Source organism: Panulirus ornatus, chromosome 13, assembly GCF_036320965.1.
Source record: "Panulirus ornatus isolate Po-2019 chromosome 13, ASM3632096v1, whole genome shotgun sequence".
Taxonomy (NCBI): Eukaryota; Metazoa; Arthropoda; class Malacostraca; order Decapoda; family Palinuridae; genus Panulirus; species Panulirus ornatus.
Genome location: NC_092236.1, coordinates 60,828,818 through 60,848,545, shown reverse-complemented (window position 1 = coordinate 60,848,545; position 19,728 = coordinate 60,828,818). Strand labels below are relative to the sequence as shown.

The window sequence follows — 19,728 nt, the reverse complement described above, 5'->3', positions numbered from 1 at the left end:
CCACCCTCCTGTGCACAACTCTATCCATAGTCCACGCCTTGCAACCATACAACATTGTTGGAACCACTATTCCTTCAAACATGCAGGAGGGTGAAACACTCCTGAACATGCAGGAGGGTGAAAGGAGGGCAAAGAATAGAGTGAATTGGAGCGATGTGGTATACCGGGGTTGACGTGCTGTCAGTGGATTGAATCAAGGCATGTGTATGGGGGTGGGTTGGGCCATTTCTTTCGTCTGTTTCCTTGCGCTACCTCGCAAACGCGGGAGACAGCGACAAAGCAAAAAAAAAAAAAAAAAATAATAATATATATATATATATATATATATACACATGCATGGAGAAGGCATATGATAGAGTTGATAGAGATGCTCTGTGGAAGGTATTCAGAATATATGGTGTGGGAGGCAAGTTGTTAGAAGCAGTGAAAAGTTTTTATCGAGGATGTAAGGCATGTGTACGTGTAGGAAGAGAGGAAAGTGATTGGTTCTCAGTGAATGTAGGTTTGCGGCAGGGGTGTGTGATGTCTCCATGGTTGTTTAATTTGTTTATGGATGGGGTTGTTAGGGAGGTGAATGCAAGAGTTTTGGAAAGAGGGGCAAGTATAAAATCTGTTGGGGATGAGAGAGCTTGGGAAGTGAGTCAGTTGTTGTTCGCTGATGATACAGCGCTGGTGGCTGATTCATGTGAGAAACTGCAGAAGCTGGTGACTGAGTTAGGTAAAGTGTGTGAAAGAAGAAAGTTAAGAGTAAATGTGAATAAGAGCAAGGTTATTAGGTACAGTAGGGTTGAGGGTCAAGTCAATTGGGAGGTGAGTTTGAATGGAGAAAAACTGGAGGAAGTGAAGTGTTTTAGATATCTGGGAGTGGATCTGGCAGCGGATGGAACCATGGAAGTGGAAGTGGATCATAGGGTGGGGGAGGGGGTGAAAATTCTGGGAGCCTTGAAGAATGTGTGGAAGTCGAGAACATTATCTCGGAAAGCAAAAATGGGTATGTTTGAAGGAATAGTGGTTCCAACAATGTTGTATGGTTGCGAGGCGTGGGCTATGGATAGAGTTGTGCGCAGGAGGATGGATGTGCTGGAAATGAGATGTTTGAGGACAATGTGTGGTGTGAGGTGGTTTGATCGAGTAAGTAACGTAAGGGTAAGAGAGATGTGTGGAAATAAAAAGAGCGTGGTTGAGAGAGCAGAAAAGGGTGTTTTGAAATGGTTTGGGCACATGGAGAGAATGAGTGAGGAAAGATTGACCAAGAGGATATATGTGTCGTAGGTGGAGGGAACGAGGAGAAGAGGGAGACCAAATTGGAGGTGGAAAGATGGAGTGAAAAAGATTTTGTGTGGTCGGGGCCTGAACATGCAGGAGGGTGAAAGGAGGACAAGGAATAGAGTGAATTGGAGCGATGTGGTATACCGGGGTTGACGTGCTGTCAGTGGATTGAATCAGGGCATGTGAAGCATCTGGGGTAAACCATGGAAAGCTGTGTAGGTATGTATATTTGCGTGTGTGGACGTATGTATATACATGTGTATTTGGGTGGGTTGGGCCATTTCTTTCGTCTGTTTCCTTGCGCTACCTCGCAAACGCGGGAGACAGCGGCAAAAAAAAAAAAAAAAAAAAAAAAAATGAATACATATACATATCAACATATACACACGTACATACACAGACATATACATATATATTGGAAAGGATCACAATTTTGCGCATGATCAAAATATTCCCATGAGTCCACGGGGAAAATGAGGAAAGACTGACCAAGAGGATATATGTGTCGGAGGTGGAGGGAACGAGGAGAAGAGGGAGACCAAATTGGAGGTGGAAAGATGGAGTGAAAAAGATTTTGTGTGATTGGGGCCTGAATATGCAGGAGGGTGAAAGGAGGGCAAGGAATAGAGTGAATTGGAGCGATGTGGTATACCGGGGTTGACGTGCTGTCAGTGGATTGAATCAAGGCATGTGAAGCATCTGGGGTAAACCATGGAAAGCTGTGTAGGTATGTATATTTGCGTGTGTGGATGTATGTATATACATGTGTATGGGGGGGGGGGTGGGGCCATTTCTTTCGTCTGTTTCCTTGCGCTACCTCGCAAACACGGGAGACAGCGACAAAGTATAATAAAAAAATATATATATATATATATATATATATATATATATATATATATATATATATATATATATATATATATATATAAATTTTATCCCTGGGGACAGGGGAGAAAGAATACTTCCCACGCATTCCCTGCGTGTTGTAGAAGGCGAATAAAAGGGGAGGGAGTGGGGGGCTGGAAATCCTCCCCTCTTGTTTTTTTTTTAATTTTCCAAAAGAAGGAACAGAGAAGGGGGCCAGGTGAGGATATTCCCTCATAGGCCCAGTCCTCTGTTCTTAACGCTACCTTGCTAACGTGGGAAATGGCGAACAGTTTGAAAGAAAGAAAAAAGATATACATAAATGCACATACACAGAGATATACATGCATACATATACATATCAACGTATACACACATACATACATAGACATATACATATATATTGGAAAGGATCACAATTTTGCGCGTGATCAAAATATTCCCATGAGTCCACGGGGAAAATGAAACATGATAAGTCCCCAAGTGCACATCATCAGGAGAGACACATGAGAGAAATATAAGTCAGTTGATATACATCAAAGAGACGAAGCTAGGACGCCATTTGTTAAACATGTGATTGTCTCCTGTGTCTCCCCTGTTGATGTGATTATTACACGAAAGTGCACTTGGGAACTTATCGTGTGTCATTTTCCCCATAGACTCATAGGAATATATACACATGTATATATTCATGCTTGCCTTCATCCATTCCTGGTGCCAACCCACCCCACAGGAAAACAGCATTGTTACCCCCTGCTTCAGTGAGGTAGCGCCAGGAAAACAGAAAAAAAGTCCACATTTGTTCATGCTCAGTCTCTAGCTGGCATTTGTAAAGCACCAAAACCACAGCTCCCTATCCACATCCAGGACCCACAGACCTTTCCATGGTTTACCCCAGATGTTTCACATGCCCTGGTTCAGTGCACTGACAGCACACTAACAGTAGTCACCAAATCATTCCAATTCACTCTATTCCTTGCACGCCTCTTACCCTCTTGTATGTTCAGGCCACAATTGCTCAAAATCTTTTTCACTCCATCCTTCCACCTCCTAACTGGTCTCCCGCTTCTCCTTGTTCCCTCCACTTCTGACATATATATCCTCTTTATCAACCTTTCCTCACTCATTCTCTCCATATGTCCACGCTATTTCAACACACTCTCTACTGCTCTCTCAACTACACTCTTTATATTACCACACATCTCTCTTACCCTTTCATTACTTACTCAATCAAACCACCTCACACCACATGTTGTCCTCAAACATTTCATTTCCAACACATCCATCCTCCTACATACAACCCTATCAATAGCCCATGCCTCACAACCATATAATATTGTTGGAAATACTATTCCTTCAAACATACCCATTTTCACTCTCCAAAATAATGTTCTCTCTTTCCACACATTCTTCACTGCTCCCAGAACTTTCACTGCCTCCTCCACCCTTTGTAAAAAGTATATGCACCTATCTTCAGCACATATGGTGAAATATAATCAGGAAAATGAGCCTGAATCAAGACCCTTCAGTATTCTGATTCTTTCATAAATATCAATCTATATGATAAGAAGGCATTCCTGTCCATCCATCCTCTGTAGATACAACAAGGAAAACGCCTGATACATGACACTTACCCTCATATATAATTGCAAAGACGTTGAAGAAGTTGCTAGATCCATGAGAACTAACCTTCAGACCCAGTGTCCAATAATTTTTTCAGGATAGAAACTGCTGGCTATTGTTGAATGGTAGGCTGTTCTGGCAATATAGGAGGTATGGTGAAGGAAAATGGCAGGGTAAGTGCATGGAACCACAGAACAATGATATCAGCCATTCTGGGTGTGATGAACAAGGAGGATGGAAGTAGTGGTGGCCAGGGATGGAGGGAGTACTGGTAGTGGGGAAGGGTGTGGTGTCCAGGAGGGAGGAAAGGAGGCAAGGGTTGGTGGTGGTGGTGGTGAGGGAGGGTGTGGACTTACTTACTTACAAGTACTTATGATATGCTTTTGCCAAAAGGTAGGGGTAGCATGTAGCACTCAGTTACAAAGTGTAAGTTGTGTGAGTTATGTGTTGAAAATTTATGTTTGTGGACTGAAAGCCAGCAGCCCAAACATGAGTAAGGCAGAAAGAAAAGACAGCTACTTGGGTCAAAGGAGTGACAATTGACAACTACTAACCCTTCTGATACCTTGGTGGGAAGCACTTGAAACACCTCCCTAGCTGGTGGCTTAGGGAGGGAGTGGTGGTGATGGTCAGTGGCTGATGGAGTGGCAGTGGTGGTGAGGGAGGGAGGGTATGGTAGCCAGGGTGGAAAGGCATGGTGGTGGTGTAGAAGGCTGTGGTAACCAGCAGGGAGTGGTGGGAGAATGGGGGCATGGTAGCGGTGAAAGAGTGCAGTAACCCTCTGAGGAGCAAGAGACAAGGGCTCAGAGGATCTGAATGAGTTTGTGCTTTCTAAACCTACACATTCATCTCATTGGTGCTTGAGCTATAGTGTCTCCCATTGTAAAAAAAATCTTTTTAATTTGTTTCTCAATTCCTCACATATCCCTATAAGGTCTTTGACAATTTTTTCCTTTAAAGCCCCGTGTCTCATTAGCTGCAGTTTAAATGACAATTTACCCTTATCAATTTTGGGAAAAGCCTAGATCTTTTCCTGCCTTATCCACAATATTCCTTTCAAAGTTTCATTGTTCCCTCTTTCTCATCCTGCTACATTCATTCCTTGCTCTCTTGCAACAAGCAAATGCTGGTTAGTTGGAGTACTGACTAAATAAATGCTGTGGCAGATCACAAAACTCCCTTGCTTTTAGACATCATTTAATAAACCATTCTTCCCTTGGTATTCAAGAATAAAGGTACTTTTGATAAACCATTCTTCCATCAATATTCAAAAATAAAGGTACCCATGTTCCAACATCCTTCATTGTAAATATCACAAAACCCTTTCACCATACTATGAGGTAGCAGTTGTTTGTGCACTGTCCACTGTTATCTGTCTTAAGCTGGTGGTAGTGGAAGTACACCAGCTTTTCTGTGGAAACACATTGGATTCTAACAGAGGTCATGATCTTCAAACTAGCAAAAAGGCAATCTCTAAAAGTAAATGCACTGATATCATACTGTTGAGACAAAATTTCTTCAGCAAGAAAAGTGTACATGAATAGAATAGTCTACCACAACATGCAATAAATACCAAAAGCACACACAAATTTAAAGCCTGACTTGATACACACCTGCTGAACTTGGGTAAATAGGCTGGGCTTGCATACCTACAAACCTTTAAGTGCAAGATTTTACCAGGCTAAATCAATTTTTAAAATGATTTTCTTCATCGTACTGTATCTTTCTTGCTGTAAGGAGAAAAGGAGTTTTCATAAACTAGAAAATCCCTGTTCTGGATGCATGGAGGTTGGAGATGAAATTAATTATGATGTTTAAGGGTTAAGGGAGGGAATAATATAAAAATCCATTAATTCAACATGTGTGGAGTAAATGAATAAAGTCAAAATATCAATGTAAAGAAGCAAAGGTGAACATTCCTTGGTAATCTTAAAGTCTACCTTTAGCAAAACCATAATAACCAAAACATGTTTGCCCGTAGATTTCCACAGCAGAAATTCTACAGTCAATTTTTCACCCTGCTCAACTTACCTCACATGTTCCCATAAAATTCTAAGCAAAACCACATATTTCCATAATGAAAACTGAAAAGCATTCCAGGCTCAAACTTTTCAATCCTCTTTCTATTCTAATATCACCATTAAAGCTACTCACATGACTATTTTGTGGTTACTGTACAGAGGCTGTAATACAACGATAATATACAGCACAATATTTAAAAACAGAGCATTGTGTAAGGATGGCAAAGTTGGTGGTGGTGGTAAGAATCAAGACAAAACTATGTGCATCAGGAGCTCAAGCTGTGATGAAGTTGTAGTTGAACACCTGTCTCTACTTGCATCCGTTTTACTACCAATAAAATCCATGAGGAGGGGATGTTCCTCAACAAATGTTCTCCCAATCTAACTCTTATTGATCGATTATACTTTACCTGAAACAACTTACCACTAATATCCAACGTCACTTTCTCATGATGTAATTCAAATGATACTCAGCAAGAACTTACTAGAAAAAGTACTGTAACCTGGTGATGAGGGCTTTCAGTGTAGTGACCCAGTGTCACTCTACAAAGTGTCCCCTTACTAACAGCGACCTAATGTGATGGTAGGTCACTGCATGTGACCTCAACACCCTATTAATTTCAAGAGAAATAAGCTTGGCAGCCCATCGTATGGATGCACCAATCAGCACTATTTTCTATTCCCTAGAGGGACAACTGCACCACAATTGCCCTCTGCCAGTGACCTGTTAAGTGTTGGTCACTAATGGCTCAGAAGTGGCACTGGAGTTCAACAGTTATGGAGACTATTTTGCCAAAGGCACTCCAGTGAGGAATTTCAGTCATTAGACACATAGAAATAACATAGACATAGATAGATGCCTACATCTCCCAGAGTGCCTTGATGATCTGTCCTCCTTGCTTCTTAAGTATCTGGGCATCACCATACCAATCAGCAACATTTTCTATTCCCAAGAGAGACACAGTCACCTCCCAGACCCCCTTTGTGATCTGTACCCCAGCCTCTTATACATATAACCTGGGCATCACCTTAAGAAGGAGTCACGAACTTCACTTGCTCTAGGCAACAAGTGTACCACTCCAGTTCCTGAAGTCTTAGTCATGTGACCCAAGACTCAAGCTGCCCTTAGGGCACCTCTTTCATCAGCAGAAGTCTTTACTCGAGTCCTGACGTTTCATCTGACCCAGTGTCACTATTGGTGTTACTGGAGAGGGATGGGGTGGACTGAGGATTACTAGGAGGGAGAGTGAAGGGTACTAAGGTTATCTAAGTCACCCCTGAATTATCTAATGTAACAACTGATACCATATCACAGGTTATGCAGTCAATATTTAAGACATCAAAAAACTTGGTGAAGACAGTTCAAGGTGGTGGAGGAGTGGAATAGGGGTGGAATGAGGGCTACTGGAGGAAGATGTATGAGTATTAGGCTTGTCTAAGTCATCCCCTACACCATCTCATCCAGCAATTGTTTCAACTGTAGGAGATCCAGACTTAATGAAATACTGACACTTACAATGGATGTGGTAAATAACAGGGTAGCGGTGTACACAAATGAACACATTTTGCTAGTTGATGTGATACAAATCAAATGGTATTTTGTTGTGATATTATCAAAGTGTGCATTATACGAACAAAAATACCTCAAATTATCAAGTTTTACTTGACACTAAAAGAAAATATTCTTTTAGCCTATCTATCTATCTACTATATCTCTGATGCCTGTTCCTCTTTTAGCCTATCTATCTATCTATCTATATCTCTGATGCCTGTTCCAACTGGAATTGCCTCAAGGGGGTGGCTACAGCAACAGTCTCCATAACTAAAGAACTCCAGTGCTGCTTCTTAGTCTTTAGTGCCTCACCCTTAACAGGCCACTGGCAGACGGCAAGTCTAGTGAAGTGTTTGCAGAGGCTTCTACCTAGCCTTGGGTAAGATGTTATGCGGCAAGGTGGCTCCAGTAGATGGTTCTGCAGATGAATTTCTAAAGAAAGGGGATGACTGTGTTGCTGATTGATTAGTTGGAAAACTCATTGTATATATGTACCATGGTAAGGTGCCTGAGGATTGGCAAAATTCATGGATAATGTCACTGTATAAAGGTATAGGGGACAAAGGTGAGGTTGTAAACTAAGTATGTATAATTCAGTTGAGTGTACCAGGTATGTTGCATGGGAGAGTGGTGATTGAGAAGGTGAGGGCATGTACAAAGAATCAGACTGGGGAGGAACAATATGGTTTCAGGAGTGGTAGAGGATGTGTGGACCAGGTGTTTGCTTTAAAAGATGTGAGAGAGAAATACTGGGAGAAACAGAAAGATTTGTATGTGGTACTTATGGATCTGGAGAAAGTACATCATAAGGTTGATGAGATCCATTTTGGAAGGTGTTCCAAATATAGTGTGGGAGGAAAACTACCAGAAGCTGTGAGAAGATTTTGTCAAGTATAAGGCAGGTGTAGAAGTAGGAAAAGAGGAGGGTGAGTAGTTCCAGGTAAAGGTTGGTCTGCAGCAGTGGTGTGCAATGTCACAATGGTTGTATAATTTGTTTATGGATGGAATGGAGAGGGAGATACATGCAAAGTTCTTGGAGAGAAGAGTAAAATATGCAGTTCTCTGGGTGTGAGGGGGGCCTGGGAAGTGTGCAGTTGTTTGCTGATGACACAGCACTGGTGGCAGAGTCAAGTGAGAAACTGCAGAAATAGGTAACTGACTTTGCAAGTTGAGAGTAAATGAGAATAAAATCAAGGTTATTAGGTTTAGTAGGGTAGAGGGATAAGTTAGTTGGGGGTATGAGTTTGAATGTGAAGTGTTTTAGAGACATGGGAGTGGACAAGGCAGCAAATGGAACCATGGAAGTGGAAGCGAGTCATGTGGCTGGTGTGGGGACAAAGGTTTTGAGAGCATTTGGGGATATGTGGAATGAGAGATCATAATCTGGGAAGGCAAAAATAGGTATGTTTGAAGGAATAGTTATTCAAGTGAAATTGAATGGATGCAAGGCATGGGCTAATGATGAGGATGCACAAAAGAGGGTGGATGTGTTAGAAATGAAATGTGTGAGGAAAATACATGGTGTGGGGTGGTTTGATCAAGTTAATAATAAAGGGGTAAGAGAGAGGTGTGGTAATAAGAAGAGTGCAGCTGAGTCCTGAAGAAGGTGCTGAAATGATTTGGACATATGGATAGAATGAATGAGAAGTGGTTGACAATGGACAGAATGAGAAGAAAGGTTGACAAAGAAGATTGATGTATCAGAAGTGGAGGGAAAAGGGAAAAAGAGGAGACCAAACCAGAGATAGAAGAATACAGTGAAAAAGATTTTGAAAGATATGTGTCTGAAAATGCAGGAGGGTGAAAGCTGCACATCTGACAAAGTGAACTAGAACAATATGGTATATAGGAGGAGGTATGCTGTCAATGGACTGAACCAAGGCCTGTGAAATAGCTAAGGGAAAACATGGAAAGGTCTGTCATGCCCAGTTGTGGATAGGGGGCTGTGGTTTTGGTGCACTGCACATGACAGCAAGTGAGTGGATGTGAGCAAATGCAGCCTTTCTTCATCTGTTTCTGGTGCTATCTTACTAACATAAAAGATGACGAACACATAAGAAAAGAAAAGAATATTTCCTTATGTCAGCATGTCTGCAGAAAACATGCATGAGGAAAAACTGGATCAAATGGAAATCATTGATAATTGTTTATGTAAAATAATTATCCAAATAACTCACAGAATACACCAAAATGTGAATTCTTCTAGCAACAGGTTACAAAAAGTTCATACTACACCAGCTTTGCTTGACCACTAAAAACATATCAAAGCATGTACCAACCAGCATGTAACAGGACTCCAGGTTGAAGAAATCACCTAAGCTGGAAAATAATGACAGAGCTAGTGAAGATAGGAAGGGTACGACACACTTCTTGAGTACTTTATGGGCACAATGCATCTCTTGCTTTGAAAATTAGGGGCAACTTAGTTCAGTGATGCTGAGCAGGAGCAGTCTTGGAAGTGGATACCAAATGATTGATTCTGTGTAATTTTTAAGAGCTAGAAGTTATATGTGGCTGAATTCTTAAGGAGGAAATTATAATTCAACAAAGTTGAAATTGTCAAGTCTGTTAATTCTAATTTACAATCAAGGTAAACCTAAACATTCGTGCCCTCTGTGGACAGTGGATTATATTTGATTTTGGTAATTCAAAATGCATATGGAACAAATTAATCCAAATTAACTGCAACTGACTATAGTACAAAAACTCTGTAATTTCTGTACTGGATTCATATAATAAATCCGCATGCGCAATGTGCAAACCTAAAAGGAGAACCATCAAGTATAACATTACCGTACTGGTTGGAGAATATAGATATTTGATTTGGAGCATCGTCGTACTTTAAGGTCACATGGGGCAGCCTCATCTCCCATATGTGCAGTCAACCCATCAACCAATTCACAGATGTACATGAGTCTATGACTGCAAAAAATAAATAAATGAAGGTAAAAACTGGGGATAGGGGAGAAAGAATACTTCCCACGCATTCCTCATGCGTCGTAGAAGGCGACTAAAGGGTACGGGAGAGGGGGGGCTGGAAACCCTTCCCTCCTTGTATTTTAACTTTCTAAAAGGGGAAACAGAAGAAGGAGTCACGCGGGGAGTGCTCATCCTCCTCGAAGGCTCAGATTGGGGTGTCTAAATGTGTGTGGATGTAACCAAGATGAGAAAAAAGGTGAGATAGGTAGTATGTTTGAGGAAAGGAACCTGGATGTTTTGGCTCTGAGTGAAATGAAGCTCAAGGGTAAAGGGGAAGAGTGGTTTGGGAATGTCTTGGGAGTAAAGTCAGGGGTTAGTGAGAGGACAAGAGCAAGGGGAGGAGTAGCATTACTCCTGAAACAGGAGTGGTGGGAGTATGTGATAGAGTGTAAGAAAGTAAACTCTAGTTTGATATGGGTAAAACTGAAAGTGGATGGAGAGAGATGGGTGATTATTGGTTCATATGCACCTGGGCATGAGAAGAAAGATCATGAGAGGCAAGTGTTTTGGGAGCAGCTGAGTGTGTGTGTCTGTAGTTTTGATGCACGAGACCAGGTTATAGTGATGGGTGATTTGAATGCAAAGGTGAGTAATGTGGCAGTTGAGGGAATAACTGGTGTACATGGGGTGTTCAGTATTGTAAATGGAAATGGTGAAGAGCTTGTAGATTTATGCGCTGAAAAAGGACTGGTGATTGGGAATGCCTGGTTCAAAAAGAGAGATATACATAAGCATATGTATGTAAGTAGGAGAGATGGTCAGAGAATGTTATTGGATTACGTGTTAATTGACAGGTGCACGAAAGAGGGACTTTTGGATGTTAATGTGCTGAGAGGTGCAGCTGGAGGGATGTCTGATCATTATCTTGTGGAGGCGAAGGTGAAGATTTGTAGAGGTTTTCAGAAAAGAAGAGAGAATGTTGGGGTGAAAAGAGTGGTGAGAGTAAGTGAGCTTGGGAAGGAGACTTGCGTGAGGAAGTACCAGGAGAGACTGAGTACAGAATGAAAAAAGGCACGAACAAAGGAGGTAAGGGGAGTGGGGGAGGAATGGTATGTATTTAGGGAAGCAGTGATGGCTTGCGCAAAAGATGCTTGTGGCATGAGAAGCGTGGGAGGTGGGCAGATTAGAAAGGGTAGTGAGTGGTGGGATGAAGGAGTAAGATTATTAGTGAAAGAGAAGAGAGAGGCATTTGGACGATTTTTGCAAGGAAATAATGCAAATGACTAGGAGATGTATAAAAGAAAGAGGCAGGAGGTCAAGAGAAAGGTGCAAGAGGTGAAAAAGAGGGCAAATGAGAGTTGGGGTGAGAGTATCATTAAATTTTAGGGAGAATAAAAAGATGTTTTGGAAGGAGGTAAATAAAGTGTGTAAAACAAGGGAACAAATGGGAACTTCAGTGAAGGTGGCTAATGTGGAGGAGATGACAAATAGTGGTGATGTGAGGAGGAGATGGAGTGAGTATTTTGAAGGTTTGTTGAATGTGTTTGATGAAAGAGTGGCAGATATAGGGTGTTTTGATCGAGGTGGTGTGCAAATTGAAAGGGTTAGGGAGAATGATTTGGTAAACAGAGAAGAGGTAGTTAAAGCTTTGTGGAAGATGAAAGCCGGTGAGGCAGCGGGTTTGGATGGTATTGCAGTGGAATTTATTAAAAAAGGGGGTGACTGTATTGTTGACTGGTTGGTAAGGTTATTTAATGTATGTATGACTCATGGTGAGGTGTCTGAGGATTGGTGGAATGCTTGCGTGGTGCCACTGTACAAAGGCAAAGGGGATAAAAGTGAGTGCTCAAATTTTAGAGGTATAAGATTGTTGAATATTCCTGGGAAATTATGTGGGAGGGTATTGATTGAGAAGGTGAAGGCATGTACAGAGTATCAGATTGGGGAAGAGTAGTGTGGTTTCAGAAGTGGTAGAGGATGTGTGGATCAGGTGTTTCCTTTGAATAATGTATGTGAGAAATACTTAGAAAAGCAAATGGATTTGTATGTAGCATTTATGGATCTCCCCTATCCCTGGGGATAAGGGAGAAAGAATACTTCCCACATATTCCCTGCGTGTCGTAGAAGGCGACTAAAAGGGGAGAGAGCGGGGGGCTGGAAATCCTCCCCTCTTGTTTTTTTTTAATTTTCCAAAAGAAGGAACAGAGAAGGGGGCCAGGTGAGGATATTCCCTCAGAGGCCCAGTCCTCTGTTCTTAACGCTACCTTGCTAATGCGGGAAATGGCGAATAGTTTGAAAGAAAGAAAGAATTTATGGATCTGGAGAAGGAATATGATAGAGTTGATAGAGATGCTCTGTGGAAGGTGTTAAGAATATATGGTGAGGGAGGCAAGTTGTTAGAAGCAGTGAAAAGTTTTTATCAAGGATGTAAGGCATGTGTACGTGAAGGAAGAGAGGAAAGTCATTGGTTCTCAGTGAATGTAGGTTTGTGGCAGGGGTGTGTGATGTCTCCATGGTTGTTTAATTTGTTTATGGATAGGGTTGTTAGGGAGGTGAATGCAAGAGTTTTGGAAAAAGGGGCAAGTATGCAGTCTGTTGTGGATGAGAGAGCTTGGGAAGTGAGTCAGTTGTTGTTCGCTGATGATACAGCGCTGGTGGCTGATTCGTGTGAGAAACTGCTGAAGCTGGTGACTGAGTCTGGTAAAGTGTGTGAAAGAAGAAAGCTGCGAGTAAATGTGAATAAGAGCACGGTAATTAGGTACAGCAGGGTTGAGGGACAAGTCAATTGGGAGGTAAGTTTGAATGAAGAAAGACTGGAGGAAGTGAAGTGTTTTAGATATCTGGGAGTGGATTTGGCAGCGGATGGAACCATGGTAGCGGAAGTGAATCATAGGGTGGGGGAGGGGGCGAAAGTTCTGGGAGCATTGAAAAATGTGTGCGAGAACATTATCTCAGAAAGCAAAAGTGGGTATGTTTGAAGGAATAGTGGTTCCAACAATGTTATATGGTTGCAAGGCATGGGCTATGAATAGAGTTGTGCGGAGGAGGGTGGATGTGCTGGAAATGAGATGTCCGAGGACAATATGTGGTGTGAGGTGGTTTGATCGAGTAAGTAATGATAGGGTGAGAGAGATGTGTGGTAATAAAAAGAGTGTGGTTGAGAGAGCTGAAGAGGGTGTTTTGAAATGGTTTGGTCACTTGGAGAGAATGAGTGAGGAAAGATTGACAAAGAAGATATGTGTGTCAGAGGTGGAGGGAACGAGGAGAAGTGGGAGGCCAAATTGGAGGTGGAAGAATGGAGTGAAAAAGATTTTGAGTGATCAGGTCCTGAACATGCAGGAGGGTGAAAGGCATGCAAGGAATAGAGTGAATTGGAACGATGTGGTATACCAGGGTCAATGTGCTGTCAATGGATTGAGCCAGGGCATGTGAAGTGTCTGGGGTAAACCATGGAAAGTTCTGTGAGGCCTGGCTATGGAAAGGGAGCTGTGGTTTCAGTGCATTATTACATGATAGCTAGAGACTAAGTGTGAACGAATGTGGCCTTTGTTGTCTTTTCCTAGCGCTAACTCGTGCACATGAGGGGGGAGGGGGTTGTTATTCCATGTGTGGCAGGGTAGCGATGGGAATGAATAAAGGCAGACACTATGAATTTCTGTACATGTGTATATATGTACATGTCTGTGTGTGTATATATATGTATACGTTGAGATGTATGGGTATGTATATTTGCGTGTGTGGATGTGTATGTATATACATGTGTATGTGGGTGGTTTGGGCCATTCTTTCTTCTGTTTCCTTGCACTACCTCACTAACATTCTCACTTTCCACACATTCTTTGACACTCCCAGAGCCTTCACCCCCCCTCCCCGACCCTGTGACTCACTTCCGCTTCCATGGTTCCATCCGCTGCCAAATCCACTCCCAGATATCTAAAGCACTTCACTTCCTCCAATTTTTCTCCATTCAAACTTATCTCCCAATTGGCTTGCCCCTCAAACCTACAGAACCTAATAACCTTGCACTTCTTCATATTTACGCTCCGCTTTCTTCTTTCACACAATACCAAACTCAGTCACCAGCTTCTGCAGTTTCTCACCCGAATCAATCACCAGCACCGTGTCATCAGCGAACAACTGACTCACTTCCCAAGCCCTCTCATCCAGAACAGACTGCATACTTATATATTTTGGCTTCCTTGAAAGAGTTCAAGAGAATTTTTGCATTCCAGTCAAAGACTTCTCTAATACTTTTATTTCTTCTAGTGTTACTGCATAAATCATATCTGACTTTGAGACTCCTATATTTGTGGCATTCCATTAGAACTTGTTCCACAGCATCACCAACAAATACTTCAATGTTTCAAAATGGAACTAATTCTTATTCAAAATTTTCAAACTATAACATATTTACATTCAACACGTTAAATAAGATTATAACAATGATGTCATTACTGTTAAGATCCATCAAAAATGTAACTTATGCACTATAATATCAATATCACTTAAAGTCAGTATCTGTTTCTCAGCCACATGAGATTTGTGAAGTATTTAATATAACTCTTATGGATTAGGAAACAACTGTTAATGAATAACCTGTTCTGGTAATTCAACAGGAAAACCTTAATTATTATTTTTTTATTTTGCTTAATAATCTAGTTAATCTACATTTAGCATAAAACACACACTGAATCTCATGTTTGGAGAAACACCTCATTCAAGTACAGTATATTAGACACATGAACCCAACACTGAATAAAAATCAAAAATACTGTCATGATAACTTGCCACAGTACCTATGAGGTAGGCTTTTAAGAAAGTTAAGATCATGAAGCCAAATTACTGTAATTGTACTACATTTTGTACAAATATCAAAAAACCACCCTAAATTACTAAATTAGAAGACCTACACTGCCTCTAACCATTAATACCAAGAAAAGCATCCTCATATGCATTCAAATTCAAGACTGTTACCTGGCCAATATCGTACTTGCTCATAATATTGTAACTGATTTCCATCTTCAGTTCATCAAGGGCATTCATCTATGTCCTAAAAGTTACACACAAAGTTCCTCCTTTTCTGCAGAATTGCCGTTTCTACTGCACTTACAATACTCAACCAACAGACAGCATTCTGCAGTTGTACAAGATTATGAATATTTCGCTGCTATACTATACTGTCTGATGAACTCTAATCAGAGCACAGGTGAGACTGTATCATATTCCACCACTGTTTACAATGCATTGATTTCCATATATAAGTATCATCCTTAGTTAGCAAATATCAAGTTTATGATTTGTACGTTAGCTGGCTGCATGTGTGCCCAAACCACTGGCTAGACCACGTAATACTCGGCATGCTGCTACACCACACGATCACTGTGTGGCCATCAGCAACTCAAGGGTAGGCCGTTTTGATACCTGCAACTTTCCCTACACATCAAAGCTTTGGAACTCTCTATCTTCTCATGTCTTTATCTCATTTACTATACTTAACTGCTGTTTCCCGCATCAGCAAAGTAGCACCAGGAAACAGATGAAGAATGGCCCATCTATATACATATTTAAAAAGACAGGTTTTTCACTTTCTCAAAAATTAATACTTTTCCTCGTCTTCTCTTTTTCTGTTTCATAATTCTCTGTATTTCAATTACGGCCTGGCCTGGCATTAGCAAGTGAGCACCAGGACACAGATGAAGACAGATTCATCCACTCACATACACATATATATACATATACGCACATATGCATGAGGGGAGTGGGTGAGGAATGGGATGTATTTAGGGAACAGTGCTGACTTGGGCAGAAGATGCATGTGGCATGAGAAAGGTGGGAGGTGGGCAGATTACAAAGGGTAGTGAGAGGTGGGATAAAGAAGTAAAAGTGTTAGTAAAAGAAAAAAGAGAGGGGTTTGGATGATACAAGGAAGGAGTGCAAATGACTGGGAGATGTATAAAAGAAAGTGGCAGGAGGTCAAAAGAAAGGTGCGAGGGGTGAAAAAGAGGGCAAAAGAGAGTCAGGGTGAGAGTATCATTAAACTTTAGGGAGAATAAAAAGATGTTTTGGAGGGAAGTAAATAATGTAAGACAAGAGAACAAATGGGAACATCAGTGAAAGGGGGGGAAGTGGGGAGGTAATAACAAGTAGTGATGAAATGAGAAAGAGATGGAGTGAGTATTTTGAAGATTTGTTGAATGTGTTTGATGATTCAAGAGGCAGATATAGGGTGTTTTGGTCAGGGTTAGGTGCAAAGTGAGTTGGTCAAAGAGAATGTTTTGGTTAAGAGAAAAGAGGTAGTGACAGCTTTGCAGAAGATGAAATCTGGCAAGGCAGCAACTTTGAATGGTATTACAGTAAAATCTATTAAGAAAAGGTGTGACTGTATTGTTGATTGGTTGTTTAGGATATTCAATGTATGTAAGGATCATGGTGAAGAGCCTGAGGATTGGCGGAATGCATGCATAGTGCCACTGTACAAAGGCAAAGGGGATAAAGGTAAATGTTCAAACTACAGAGCCATAAGTTTATTGAGTATTCCTGGGAAATTACATGGGAGGGCATTGATTGAGAGGGTGAAGGCATGTACACAGCATCTGAATGGGGAAGAGCAGTGTGGTATCAGAAGTGGTAGAGGATGTGTAGACCAGGTGTTTGCTTTGAAGAATGTATGAGAAATACTTAGAAAAACAGATCGATTTGTATGTGGCATTTAAGGATCTGGAGAAGGCATATGAAAGGGTTGATAGGAATGCTTTGTGGAAGGTCTTAAGAGTATATGGAGTGGGGGGTAAGTTGCTAGAAGCAGTAAAAAGTTTCTACCAAGGATGTAAGGCATGTGTAAGAGTAGGAAGAGATGATAGTTATTGGTTCCCAGTTAATGTCATTCTGTGACAGAGGTGTGTGATGTCCCCATGGTTGTTAAATTTGTTTATGAATGGCATGGTTAGGGATGTAAATGCAAGGGAGGTAAATGCAAGAGTTTTGGAGACAGGGGGGTAAGTATGCAGTCTGTTGGGGCTGAGAGGGCCTGGGAAATGAGTCGGTTGTTGTTCGCCGATGATACAGCTCTGGTAGCTGATTCACAGGAGAAACTGTAGAAGTTGGTGGCTGAGTTCAGAAAAGTGTGTGAAAGGAGAAAGTTGTGAGTAAATGTGAATAAGAGCAAGGTTATTAGGTTCAGTACAGTTGAGGGACACGTTAATTGGGATGTAAGTTTGAATGGAGAAAAATTGGAGGAAGTGAAATATTTTAGATATCTGGGAGTGGACTTAGCAGCAAATGGAACCATGGAAAAGGAGGTGAGTCACAGGGTGGGAAAGGGAGTGAAGGTTTTGGGAGCAATTAAGAATGCATAGAAGGAAAGTTATCTCAGAGAGCAAAAATGATTATGCTTGAAGGAATAGTAGTTCCAACAATGTCATATGGTTGCAAGGCATGGTTAGTTATAGATAGGGTTGTACGGAGGTGGGTAGATGTGTTGGATATGAAATGTTTGAAGACAATATGTGGTGCGATGTGGTTCTATTGAGGATATATGAGTTAGAGGAGGAGGGAAGAAGGAGAAGCGGGAGACCAAACTGGAGGTGAAAGGATGGAGTGAAAAAGATTTTGAGCAACTGGGGCCTGAACATACAGGAGGGTGCGAGGCGTGCAAGGAATAGAGTAAAATAGAACGATGTGGTATATCGGGGTCAATGTGCTGTCAATGGAATGAACCAGGGCATGTGAAGCATCTGGGGTAAACCATGGAAAGTTCTGTAGGGCCTGGATGTGGATAGGGAGCTGTGGTTTCAGTGCATTACTCATGACAGCTAGAGACTTAGTGTGAACGAATGTGGCCTTTTTTGTCTGTTTCCTGGCACTACCTCACTGAAGCAGGGGTTAGCAATGCTTTGATATTCATTATCATCTATGTGCCTGTCATAAAACCAAGTTGAATTTTATGTTTGATGAAAATTTAAAATTCACTGATTTAATAATACTGCTTTCACAAAAGGTTTCTGCCATACAAGTTAAACCAATGATCATTTCAATTTGCTTAAACTGAAATCCCATCAAGTAGCTAAAGGCTTAAAGTTCATATGATCTAAGATATCCAATATCTATTTGAATAAAATGCATTTCCTGATAATTACCTCTATGCAAATGCTAATCACACTTCTATAACTCCATATTCACTCCTTTAGAAATGTATTTCAAACGTCCATATATTGTGAACATAAACTTGCTCTTACTTGTTCCATTTTTTCCATCAACGTCCATGTTCCTTTTCCCACTGTTGATTCCCACTTCAAGTCCAGACGTGCAAACATTAAATAATTCTAACATCCTTTATGAACAAATATAAGAAATAAGCATAAAGAACATGGAGAGACCTGTCAGTAAAATAACATATTCAGATGAACAGAGAACAGCAAATTAAGAAAAAAAAAACATACTATCCAGGAGATGGGGATGCAACTAGCCGATGGTGAAACTGGGGTGTTAATGATACAACAGGCCAAGATTGTCTGCAGCCACGACGTACACACAGCCATTCCCCATGTGGTGCCCAATCTAGTCCTCTTAACAACCACTGTTCAAACAAACTATAAAAAAGATGCTATTAATGCTTACTGAAATGAATACAAAATAATGAACAGAACATATTACAAAATCTTACATATCTACTTATGTAATTTTTCAATACAAAATGTTCTCATGTTTATGAAGGACTTTAAATATAAAAGGTTTACAAAACACACACTAATGGCAGAGAGCAGCAGTTGGTTTTAAGGATAATTACTGTAGTTATATATTCTTCAATCTATGTACCAATATGCATAAAATTTTAGTGAAGTATTTTGTAGAGTGAAACTCACATAGCAACAAAATAAAATACAGAGTAAAAGACAAGGATTATGAAACCATTTTCATTTTCTGTATAACCGCCCCCTTTTCTCATCATAATAGGGTATTGCCAGGATATTTATTTTATCTATTCATTATACTTTGTCACTGTCTCCAGCGTTAGTGAGGTAGCGCAGGGAAACAGACGAAAAAACAGCCCAACCCACCCACATACAGATGTATATACATACACATCCACACACGCAAATATACATACCTATACATTTCAATGGGAACTTCAGTGAAGGGCGCAAATGGGGAGGTGATAACAAGTAGTGGTGATGTGAGAAGGAGATGGAGTGAGTATTTTGAAGGTTTGTTGAATGTGTTTGATGATAGAGTGGCAGATATAGGGTGTTTTGGTCGAGGTGGTGTGCAAAGTGAGAGGGTTAGGGAAAATGATTTGGTAAACAGAGAAGAGGTAGTGAAAGCTTTGCGGAAGATGAAAGCCGGCAAGGCAGCAGGTTTGGATGGTATTGCAGTGGAATTTATTAAAAAAGGGGGTGACTGTATTGTTGACTGGTTGGTAAGGTTATTTAATGTATGTATGACTCATGGTGAGGTGCCTGAGGATTGGCGGAATGCGTGCAT

At 41.0% G+C, this 19,728-nt stretch overlaps 1 protein-coding gene across 13 annotated transcripts in view; it reads right to left on the bottom strand.

Moving 5' to 3' along the window:
• The window catches only part of LOC139752964 (TBCC domain-containing protein 1-like), a 152,165-nt gene that overhangs the window by 44,457 nt on the left and 87,980 nt on the right, over positions 1-19,728 (bottom strand). For 12 of the 13 annotated variants that reach the window (XM_071669107.1, XM_071669102.1, XM_071669103.1 and 9 more), the window contains 2 exons: positions 18,687-18,836; positions 10,123-10,251 (listed from right to left, as the gene is read on the bottom strand). In XM_071669107.1, coding sequence (XP_071525208.1) covers positions 10,123-10,251; positions 18,687-18,836 — 279 coding nt within the window. The remainder of the gene's footprint in view (positions 1-10,122; positions 10,252-18,686; positions 18,837-19,728) is intronic. The other variant, XM_071669113.1, reaches the window with a different exon arrangement.